Source organism: Lissotriton vulgaris, chromosome 8 (assembly GCF_964263255.1).
Source record: "Lissotriton vulgaris chromosome 8, aLisVul1.2, whole genome shotgun sequence".
Classification (NCBI taxonomy): Eukaryota; Metazoa; Chordata; class Amphibia; order Caudata; family Salamandridae; genus Lissotriton; species Lissotriton vulgaris.
In genome coordinates, this window is record NC_141696.1 from 251,417,329 (window position 1) to 251,429,706 (window position 12,378).

At 44.6% G+C, this 12,378-nt stretch overlaps 1 protein-coding gene across 2 annotated transcripts in view; it reads left to right on the forward strand.

Annotated features, from left to right (window-relative positions):
- Positions 1-12,378, forward strand: part of MRPL39 (mitochondrial ribosomal protein L39) — a 136,592-nt gene that overhangs the window by 69,706 nt on the left and 54,508 nt on the right. For both annotated transcript variants that reach the window (XM_086933262.1, XM_086933263.1), the window contains one exon: positions 10,905-10,972. In XM_086933262.1, the coding sequence (XP_086789388.1) occupies positions 10,905-10,972 (68 nt within the window). The remainder of the gene's footprint in view (positions 1-10,904; positions 10,973-12,378) is intronic.

The following is a 12,378-nucleotide window of genomic DNA, read 5'->3' on the forward strand; positions in this document are numbered from 1 at the left end:
CATGATTTAGTCTTTCAGTATTATAGTTTTGGTAATTATTTAGGTATTCCCAAACTGCCTTTGTTTGTTGAAATACAGGTTAAATCCTTCCTGCAGAAGTGTAGTCTGACTTCGACATGTCAATTTAAAGTTGGTGTTTTTGGAGTCCTAATTCCAGTGTGACTTTTAAAATGCCAAGGCTAGCTCTGAGAAAGGAGCGGCTTCCATTGATTTTGGAGCAAAGACACTCTTTGTCATTAAGGTGACAAGACTGCACCCGATGTGTTTGTGGGGCTTCATTAACGAATGTCTCTGAAAGTGGTGAGGTAGAATTGTTAACATGCACCCCATTGTACCCACCCTCATCTCCCCAAAGGCCGGTCTGGTTGTTGCCAGACACTGCTGCAATGTCATCAGACAGCAAAACACATTTTCTTCCGAAACAGCAGAGTTGCGAGACTCTTAGAACCTTGTAGGAAGGTGGATATCCGACTATGGTTGCCCCCCAACTTTTTGCCTAGTGTTTAGCTGGTTTTCGACTTAGTTGGCCTGGGATCCTGCTATTCAGGACCTCAGGCTTCCTGATTTCTCTGTTAAAATGGACTCCATGTACCTTAGGTACATATCTAATTGGTATTGGGTCACTCTTGTAAGTTCTTGTACAGTGTACCATAGGTACCCAGGGCATAAGTGCACCCAAGGCCTACCAGGGGCTGCAGCATGTATTATGCCACCCCTGGCTGGCCATCCAAATCTGACACAACTGGCTGATCAATCAGCTGGGGCAAGGTGGTGTAATCACCCTTTGCTTTAGATATAGTATACCTATATCTAAACCTAAAATGAACACATATACTCCTATAAGTCACTGGTATGGCAGGCCTTAACAATCCTGGAGGCAGAGTGCTTGGAATTATGTGAGATAGTGCTCTGTCATGAGCTGAGCCTGTCTGCAGCTTTCGGAACCAAATCCTTTAGCTGTTTTCATGATAACCTTATACCATATACTCTTAAGTGCATTATAATACTCGCGGTTATTGCTAACTTTGGCATAGCATTATCAAAACATGTCGAGTAAGGTGTCATACGAATTGGAATACTACCCCCTCGCCAATTCTGGCGACGGGGGTAGCATTCCACCCTTTTAGAGGGACACGGCATGTATATAACTGTGAACCACGGTTAAAGTTAACTCGAGCCTCAGCATCACAAAATGGATGCTGCCACCACTGACACAAGTCTGACCTCCTGCTGCTGGGAGTCCTTCCAGCGAAGGAGGCCTGTACAAAGGGTTTCCTACCTTGGGAGGTGCTAGCACCACCCCAGACAGGATTTTGTGTATTGGGATGGACAGGCCTGAAAGGAATGAGACATTCCTGGGGCACACAAGGTGTCCCTGTGCATACACCGGTTCAAACCAGTTGCTGGGTCACTCCAGCCCCAGCTCTGGCGTGAAACCGGACAAAGGATAGGGGGTGTAACCACCCCCCTTACTGGTCCCACCCATAGGAGGGACCTAGTCATAGTACAGCCCCATTTAGGAGAATACAGGTAGGAGCTGGTCCCATTCCAAGTTAGATTATCCTGAATTAATTTTACAAGAAGAAACTCTGGACTTCGACGTTCTGCTCCACAGAAGACTGAAGAAATCTCCCTTGTGGCCAAGGAGTGACAACCCTGCACAAGCAGACACCATCAAGCGTTCCAGCGGTTCACTTTGTCGTCTTCCTGAGTGGATCAAGACTTCAGAGCCCGACGAGACCCAGACTCCCAGACCTCTCCGACCTCAACCTACATCTGCAGCACAGCTGAGATCCGTGGGTGCAACGAGACACGTGGGACCGGCCATCTTGAAGAAACTGCACTTCGCTTCCAGCACGACTTCTGAGGTATCCTCGACGAAGTGCTTTGGGGATTGAGAAGCCCCAGCCCCGAGCAGCTCCTGCACAGAAGACCAGCCCTTCAGCATCCACGAGATCTGCGTGGGGCCCTTTTGCTTGATTGCTGCTCGACGTGTTGTCTGAACAATTGCCGGCTGGCTAGTGGCCTCCTAGACGACAATCCTTGAAATCCACACCGCTGGTCTGGTTTCTCCAGACTGGCCCTTGCTTCCCTGTAAAGGAGAAGCACCCCGGACCCTCCTGGTCCGCACAAGACGCCGATTCCACTCACCGTGTGGGTTGCCTTTGCCAAGGTCTGTTGACGCCGAATCCGGAACACCACCGACAGCGAGAGCCTGCGTGGGACAGCTCGTGCCTCCATCCTGGTCGTCAAAGACACCACCTGGTTCACGTGGCTGCGGAGTCAAGCGTCCACTCTTCACCTGATCGCGACGACAGCATCTGGTTCCTTCCTGGTTCCACTCCACTCCAGTCACTGGCTAGTGACTGTGAACATTGTCCCCTCTGCTTTCAGGTCCTTCATCTTCCTTGATCCACCCTTGGATCCATCCGGACAGCTTCCTCCTGGTCACCTGCAGCATCTTTTCTTCAAGGCTCCATTGACTTCAACGCAGAAACCCGACTCACTTTCACACCTATGCACCTGCAGCCCGTGGGTGAGGTAACAAGAGCATTTCGGTGCTCACGGGTAGATTGACTCTCCTAGTGTCCAGTTTCACAGTCGTTTTAGTCCTAACTAGTCACAACTGTCCGTACTCAACTTTTTCGTAAACTGTACTGTCCATTGACTTTGTTACGCATCTCGCGTGTGAGTTCACACTCTGCACACGCGTCCCGTGGGCCTCCCATTACTTACCTAAGGTTAGGGTAGTGTAGTCCCAGTGATCCTACAGCCTCTGGACAGCTCCATTCCTCTTATCGACTTTCTCAACCGACTTACTTAGTATATGGTTTGACGTGCCCCTAGAGCACCATTGTAATTCGTGCAACTTAAACGTATTTTTCCTAAGAGTCTTGTCATGTGCTTAGCCCTCTGATCTCATAAAGAGTTCAGAGGTGTTTGTTATTAATAAATATATTGTTTATTTTCATAACAACCTGTGTGGTGTCCTTTCACTTGGTATTCAGGGGGTTATATGTGGTAAAACAGCTGGCTTCACATGCCAAAAGAGTTTAGCCTAAGACTGCTTTGTCCATGCTACCATTAGGATAGCTGGTCTATAAGGTTGACTTACAACCAATCACCATAAGGGTTGTTTGGACTGATACAAGGTGATCACTAGAACTAGTGAGCATCATATATCAGGCCAACTTCTCACAAACCTGACTCACGCATCTGAGAAAAATATATCCATGTAAACAAAGTATTTGCAATCTGCACAAAAAGCTTGGCACTTGATTTCAGAGCAAGAACAACCCATTCCTAAGTTCAAATGCAGAAGCTGCCTGAAATGCCTCACAGGTCTAAGTTGTGCATGGTCCCATATTGGACACTTTCCCTCTGCTTTCATGCAGTGGAATGCTACCTGTCTCGGAATATCCAATGTGTACAAACAACAGTAAGTAATTTTTAGTACTGTTTAATATTGTGAAATATATAAGCTCAACATTGTTCTTCATACATTTTGTTCAAAAATACACAGGTCACTATGTCACAATATTACAGGTCCCTATGTCACAATATTACAGAGATGGTAAATGTAATACAGTAGACTTATTATGAAGCAATGGATCTTATTCAATTTCATTCAAAACATATGGATTGAATTATCACAGTATAATACAGATAGAAAATGTAAAAGAGTAATCTTCTTATGGAGCGGTGGATCGGCAGCCGACACGTATTTCGTTACTTGGTAACTTTTCAAGGCTTGTAAAAACAGTCCGGTTGGTGCGTTCAAATATCGCGGACACCCTGGAGTCCCCTATATAAACAACCACGTCCTATTTAAGTCGCTAAGTGCAGGTCATTCATGGTAAGAGTCAGCACCCAATAAAGTCAAAGGTTGGACAATTCCTTTAATCCAATATCCTTGGTGAGAAGGACCGCATCATATGAGTATAGATGCTAAAAAGTTTAGGTGGCTCAATAAAAGGGTATAATCGCCCTTACTAGGCAGACTGCTTGTTCTCAGAAGAAGTACTCCAAAATTTCTCCATACAAAAGTCTAAAAAAAAGGTCCTTCTGCAAATTCCCCAATATATATCGCATTTAAGTTTGCTAGTAGTATATGTGGTCCCTTTTGACCTTATCGGTACCAAAAAATAGGACCATAGGATTTCGAAGCTGAGAGGGCTATAATATGCCCGCTTAATATTTGAAAAGTCTCCGTATTTGAAAATAAGTAGATGCGCCCTTCAGGACGTAGTTTACTTGTGGTGATCAGGCTGGAGTAGTGAGCTGCCCTAGTTTTACACACCAATTTATGGCAAGACTTGATTGCTGATCTGTACTATAGTTTAGCCTGGGAATCATATGAACGCCTCCATACGCTTTGCAGAACCTTGCGATTCTTCCTGGCTAGGTTCAGGGCCTCATTGAACCAGGCGTTAGCCCGAGCACTTTTAGAGTGGGTGAGTTTGAATGGGATACAAGTGTCCAGTGCTTGGGTTACCCACCTTTGAAAGAGCGCATCGGCCTCTTCTATATTTACGGCTTTATCTAGCAGCTCTGTGCTCAGACTGTGAGGAAAGCCTCCTGGTCAAGTTTGTGCCAAGGCCGTTTCAATGCAGGGTGCTGGTTTGACTGGGACTTGGGACCGGCTAGCGTTAGCCGCATTGAGATGAGAAAGTGGTCTGTCCGGATCATAGGGAGGGGTGCTTGGACTTCCAATGACTCAAGGTTTGAAAAAATCGGGTCGAGGAGATGCCAAGCGATATGCGTGGAGCCCGCGACCTATTGAGTCAATTGGCAAGCTGCCAAGTCCCCAAGGAAACTTACATTGTCCGGGGATTCCAGCATCTCTAGATGGAGGTTCAGGTCAACAATAATATTAAAATTGGTAGTCTGGAGTGCTAGTATCGTGATAGTATTCACCAGGGCTTCTCTAAAAGTTTTTGCAGTGTTTATTAAATGCCTTGGGGGCTCAACAGGCTCCACCCTGGCTGGGCTCTGATGGGCTGAAGACCAACCAATCATCGCAAAGGCACTGCCGGAGGCAGGAAGTGTCCAACGATACACACAACGAGTGAAAAGCAGTTTGAGTGCAAGGTACACTTTTAGTAAAAGTTTTAAAAAGTGCAGTTCTAGCAGCAATTGTGGGTGCAATCATGCTGTGCAGGAGGGGCAGAGAGGTAACGTGGCACCCCAGGATAGACCAGAGGTGCCTGGCTTCTAGAACTTTCTGGCCCCACTTAAAAGGTCTGGCACAAAGGGGAGAGCTTTTTTTTTTTAATAACAAATGTTATTGATTTTATTTAAAGACCTTACAAAGAACGGATGTGACGAGAAGCAATAAAGCATAGCAAAGATTTGTCAAGGTACATACATTGTTAACTTAAATACACACCCCTTCGCATGGCAAGAACAAATAGCCAGCTCTCTTTTGATGTTTTTTTTTTTTTTGCTGGACACTGGGACTGGAGGCGGCAGCCATGGAAAACTGGAAGGTGGAACCCCCTGATATCCATGTGAACAAAGGACTCTGACTACCGTTGCCCGCAAGACCAGCTCTCCCCATTACCAGAAAAGCAGGTCCCCTTAACCTTCTAAGCTCTAGTTTGGGGAAGAACAAGACTTCTGCACCAAGGAGGAGAGAATCGCCTGAGGAGAAGAAAGGCTGGCGCAGGGAGCCAGTGGAACCAGCTCCCTGCAAGGTTCGCCGTCTTGGAAGCGCTCAAGGGGCTAGGGCTCGCCACCAAGAGTGAAAATGAGCCCAAGATGGAGAGAAACGATGCAATAGGGACAGAGGTATCGCAGAACAAAAGATTTAACCTCTAACCCACCCCCGCCCCCAAGGCGGTCACAGTCCCACTCCCCGTGCCTGGATTTGGGAAGCAGGCAAGGAAGAAAAGAGCTGCCGGCTCTGCCGTGGTGGCTGCCAGAGGTGGTCTCTCTGGGTCACCCCCAACACAGGATCCACTGGGGAATGCACAGTTGGGACCAAACACCATCAAGATAGTAATAAAAGAAATGCAGCGTGGCAGCGAGGTAAGTGACTGGAGCCGCTAATCTCATTTGCACGCTCCCCGTAATGCCCCTTGGGGCACGTAACTCTGTGTTTTTCCCACTCGTGTTGGCCCTAGGATAATGGGGCCACCACCAACAAGAGTCGGTGTTTGCGGGGGAGCTGCAGAATCGCTGCAGCTCCCCCCAAGAAGCCCCACTTACCAAAGTGCTGACTGTAAGTCTGGAGGGTCTACAAAATGATGACCACCTTGATCTTTGTTTATGGTTTTAAGCACTCCTGAGGCTGGAGTACCTGCTCTACAGGTAGGCGTGCAGCACCCTCTAGTGGCTAAATTTATTACTGCAGGTTTTGTTGCCTAAACATGGTTAAATAATACACAGAGATATGGTGGATCTTGGAAAATTCTTTGTTCAAAGGTGGCTATCATAAGTCTATGAACAATACTTTATTGAAAAATGTTCTTCAATGAGGTTTGGCAATGCTTTCTTGAAAGTGTCATTCCCCATGAGTTTAAGCATCGTAAAGACTGTTGGCACGCAAGTCTGTACAACGCAAAACAAAACCCACGCTTTTGAGGGTAATTAAAATATCGTGCTTGGGGGTGAGCCCCCGCTCCCCCCCAAAAAATAACATATTCAAATAGTTCCAAACCAGTAAAAAACAAATGTAATACAACATGTATTAGCAATTAATATAATTTTTGCACAGTAGGTGACAGTGTTAGACTGTGACAGGATTTTTCAGAAACAGTAAGCATTGTAAAAGTATGCGTGGCAGTGGAATGCGTGATGAAGGTGGTTCTAATGTAAGTAAATGTAAATGCGTGGTAGTGGTATGCATTGTAAAATCTGGGATGTAAAGATGTTTGTGGTGAAGGAGGGCATGGTAATGTCATATAACCACCACACAGCCAATGAATGGCTTGTTTACTCACAGTGGGACAGGAGCTTTTCCAGTTAGCTGAGCTCCCCTTCGGCCTCACCACTGCCCCTCAGGTTTTCACATAAGTGATGGCAGTGATGGCAGCTCATATTCGGAGGTGAGGAGTTCCAATCTTCCCCTATCGTGACGAGTGGTTGCTGAAGGCGGCTCACCGCAGACTACGGTGAACTTCCTGGATTTGCTGAGGTGTTCTATCAACATACATAAATCACACCTGACTCTTTCTCAGACACTCCCTTTCATCGTAGATGATATGGATACAGTGCAGTTCCGCGCCTATCTTTCGGAATACAGAGTCCAGGATATTCAGAGTATGATCCCAATATTTCAGCCTCAATCCTGGATTTTGGTGAGTTGGACTCTGAAGCTACTGGGTCTAATGGCCTCCTGCTTCCTGCTGCGGAGGCACATGCATATGCGGACTCTGTAGTGGAATTTGAAGTCCAATTGGGCTCAGCACCAATTTATTCCTTCAAACCTGGTCCAGATTTTGAAGGAGACTTCAAATGATCTGCTGTGGTGCCTGACGGACTGCAAATGGGGTAATGACAGACCCCTCTCTTTTCCCCACCCAGGGCTGACAGTGGTGACCAATGCACCCGTTCTGTGTTGGGGCAGCCACCTGAGAGAGGTGAAGATCAGAGGAATCTGGTCTCTGGCGGAATCTCAGCTCTACCTCAACCTTCTGAAGCTCACGCTGATCTGCTTAGTATTGACAGGCTTCCTTCTGTCCATCAATGGGAGGCTGGTTCAGGTGTTCACTGACACCACCAACACAATGTGGTATTGAAAGAAACCGGGAGGAATGGAGTTGAATTGAATTGAGTTGATGACTCTGTGCCAGGAGGTTGTGTGCCTCTGGACTTGGTTGGAGTGCCAGGACATCTTTCTGGTTATACAGCACCTGATTGGCTTACTGAATGCCAGGCAGCTGAATTCTGCCATCAATGCCTTGCGGATCACAAATGGCAACAAAATGCAGAGGTGGCACGAGGTCTCTTCCAAGAATGAAGAGAACCTTCACTCGATCTGTTCGCCTTCGCCAAGAACGTGCAATGTCAGCACCTCTATGCTTTTGGAGTTTCCAAATCTGGTTTCACTCGGAGACTCATTCTGCCTCAAATGGAATTCAGGTCTCCTATGTGCTTTTCTGCCGATGCCTCTTCTGGCCTGAGTTCTCAAGAATACTAAAACACACCAGACCAAGTCATTCTAGTGGCCCCGGATTGGGCATGGAGAGTATGGTATCTCAAGCTCCAGAGCATCAGCATCGGTCGTCTGAGCAGGCTGCCCCTTTGGCAGGATCTCCGGTCCCAGCAACTGAGCAGCGTCCTGCATCCGAACCTGCTTCCCTCTGCACCATCATACATAGAGATTGAGTACTGACAGTTGAGGGTCTTCGAGCTCCCTCCTGAGGTTTGTAACGTCCTCTTGGCAGCCAGGCATCCCTCCCTAAAACCGTATATGCCGGCTGTTATGCGTTTTGTCTTGGTGTTTCTCAAGACGTGTGGACCCTCTTTCTGTCCCCTGTCGGAAGTCTTGCTATTTGTTTGATCTTTAGCCCAGCAGTACCTTTAGACACTGAACACTGGTTCAGCATTGTTTTTTACATGGCGATGCATTCTTGGTGCGGAAATAGGCGCAAAATAAACTGATGTTAGTGCACCGGTGTGACATTTAATGGGCACAGTAACATCACTTCGAACACGGAAAGTGCCAATGCGGAGCCGATCGATACTACCTACCGGCGCACAGAGGTACTGATAAAGATTTTCTGGATCCAGTCTGATGCCTGGGAAAGAATCTGCAGTTATATAGTCTCTACCAAACAAAGCATTACCCAAGGTACGTAACTTGTTCTTTTGTACCATGTACTTTTTGTGTGTGTGACTGTTTCAGTATAACATTTGTTAGGGAGTTGCTAAGTTTTTTGTGTGCATAGTAGTTTTGAGTGTTTGCGTGCATATGTTATGTTATGTTTATTGTACTTATAAAGCGCACTGTTACCCTGAGGTCTCCTGGCGCTAAGTACTGATTACCTGGTGAGCGATAGCCGGTTAAAGAGAGAAAAAACATGTTTTCAGATCCTTGCAAAAGGAGGCGCATTTCTAAGATGGAAGGGAAGTTCATTTCAGGCTTTGGAAGCGCAGTAGAGAAAACTTCTACCTCCCCAATTCATTTTCTTGAAGGTTGAGGTTTGGACTAGTTTAGCACACTTTCTGCTTTTCAAATGTAGACAAAGAATTCTGAGCAGGCTTGCTTGATGGTTTCATTCAACAGTCTTGTTTATTTTTGATTAATAGGATAAGTTTGAAATAGCGAATTGGTGATATATAAGGAGTTGTTGAGGATAAGACGATCCTTTGGGTGAAAATTCGAGTTGGGAACATCATTACATTGTTCTAAGCCCTGATGATGTCCCTGAGGGGACGAAACGCGTAGGCTGTAGCAGTGGAAAATTAATTTTTGCCTTTGAAAAATCTCTATGAATGACGGAAAATGTATTCTTCAATGCAAGTGGATGTTATGAAGTAATCAAAAATAAACAAGACTGTTGAATGAAACCATCAAGCAAGCCTGCTCGGAATTCTTTGTCTACATTTGAAAAGCAGAAATTGTGCTAAAATGTATTTGTTTATTTGGACACTCCTTGGTTCACATTGTTCATGATTTTTTAAGTGGTTATTTGCGGTGGACCACTCCAAGTGGTAGTGTCACAGCTATTTTGGAAATAATTGTTGGAGTTAGGATTAATCTATCAATACATATCACTGTGCACAAATGTACTCCCTCATCGCAGAGCTGAAGTTGCTTTGGACTAGTTTAGATCCGGAGGAACGCAGAATTCTACTAGGAATATACCATGTGAGCCTAGATTGAAGAAACTCCGGGCCAACCCCATTAACAGTCTTAAAGACAACACATAGTGCCTTAAAGCGCGATCTAAGTGGGACTGGGAGCCAATGCAGTTTCTTGAGTTCTCCTTTAATCGAAACAAACCTAGAAGTTCCCATTAGCATTCTTGCTGCCGCATTCTGGACAAATTGCAACTTGTTCATATGTTGTTTCTGAACATTGAGATAGAGACCGTTGCAATAGTCCAGACGGGACATAATGAGAGCAGTGATGACCGTCCTTAGGTTATCTGCTGTGTGAAGGAATTTGATTTTTTAAATAATTCGAAGAACCATGAAGCATGCTGAGGTTACCTGATTGACTTGGTCCACCATGGAAAGTTTGTTGTCCACCGGAACTCCCAAATTCTTATCTTTCCGTGATAGTATTGGGCAAGATCCCAGGTCCTCCGGCCACCAGTCGGGGATTATTTCCAAATTGGAGCACCTCAATTTTGGCTGAGTTGAGTTTTAAGCAATTGGACATACGTGATTCATTTGTTAGTCACTTTTTGAATTGCTTGATAGTAGTGTTTATTTTTTTAGGTGGGCGTGCTCAGGTAAATATATCATCTGTCGGAGTTTTTTTTCTCTTGGTTTTGATGAAGAAGGTGTAATCGGCTGCTCCTGCATTGTTTGCTCAATGTGTCCTTTGCTTTCCGTTGTCAAAGACATGAATTTTGTCTGCTGTGCCCAACATACTAACTCCATCTTTGATATTTTTAGCTATTTAGCCTTGTCTCCTATAGGGGAGGTAGGATTGCAGATGGCTTTATTATCATTCTATTCTCATACATGTTTGTACCACAAAGATGTAGCTATGTGCCTATAATACCTATTTCTGTTGACGCCATGCTTTCTTAAAATTGTGTGTGTGTTAAAGTACACTGCGGAATGGTGAAATCACTACTGATCACTGCTAACCTTCTTTCACCTGCTCCTACTTATCCTGAAAATGTCACGTTGAGTACTTTATTTTTCTGTCCTGTGAAAAGACGTTATAGTTTTTGTTACTTTTACTCCTTTTACGTTTATATTTTTTATCTCATTGTTTACAGTGATCTCTGGAGCCTTCTGCTATGATATTGTTTTGGACAACCGGCTAGACAATTGGAAGCCAACACAGGTATACTTTTTTTCCCCATTTTTTTAAAGATGGGCCTGATACAAGGGTTCATCATTCCTTCAGATTGAATTTGCAGGTGTGCCTTATCATTGTATATTTAGCTAGCAAAGCACATAATGCAAAGAAATATCAATTCCGGACCAGTTGTGAAATGTGTTTATCATTTTCTGTCTTCCCTTGAAAATCCTCTGCATCGTTGACAACAATTTCAGGATTCATAGTACAATAAGTTATGGGTGGGACAAAGGAAAAGAAGAGCCTGTGCTAAAACAGCAAGCATTTACAAACACATTTCTTGACCTTACCTTACCCAACCATTGTCCATAATTTAGCAAACGGCAAACCGTTATCTATCGTGGGTTTCGCAGAGATGTTTGGATCTGCGTGTGCACCAGTGTACATCTTCTATATGTTCTCTTGCTCAGTCTAACTCTCAAACAGGCTCGAAGGAGGAAGTGGTCGGCTAATAGGCATCATTTGTTATTTTTCCCAGCCAGTAATGAGAATAACTTTCCCAAGTCGTTATGTCCTAGTAGGTACATACCAAGCAGCCACTGTTTGTTTAAAGGTTCAGTCTGAGATAAAAAAAAATGCTGGTCAATGTAGGGCCTACCAATTTGCTAGACTTGGGTCCTCTTTATACACCTGTGAAGTGATTAATCCTGAAATTAAGTAGACCAAGTTAATAAAAAATGCAATTGTCTACATTAAATGGAACCAATTGTGGCATACAAGGTACTGTTTGAAAACTGTGTGATCTATTTAAGATAAAAAGTACAACTCATCTCAAAAACTGCTCTAAACTATAATGGGAGGGATGTGTATTGGAGAGAGAACCAACCATAATGGGCATTATTTTCTTAAAACAAAGCATATATTGTAAGTTTCGATTAAGCTGTTGTGGTTGTTTAAAGCTGGAACTTGCACCCCCAGTTTACATGTTTTTCTATTAAAAATCCCAGAAAATTAAGTGTGCTATGGAAGGCTTACCAGAGACTATTGGCATGCATCAGTCAGTGTATTTGTATGTGGGAAGAACATTCGATTTCAGGACTAAAATACACTTTGGCTACAGTGAGCAGTAGGAAAGTTCATTAATTGTAGAAAAGTCACCATACCTAAAACTAAAGATTTAGGACATATGTCAAGTTTTGAAAAGTATTGAACCTCCCCCCCCACTTCCCCAGAAAGTATTGATAAAAGGCTCTGGACAATTGTAGGCTGATTTGTTTGAATGTTTCTGACTACATAAAGGGATGTATGATGTTGGGAGCTTGCAGTGTTCAATGTTCTATGACCTAAACTGTGGGCTCTCAATAGCACTGGTTTAGAATTGAGGGTAACTATGCTTTATAGTATTGCAGGGAGGTTCTTAAAATAAATGGTTACAAAAATTAACTCCTCTC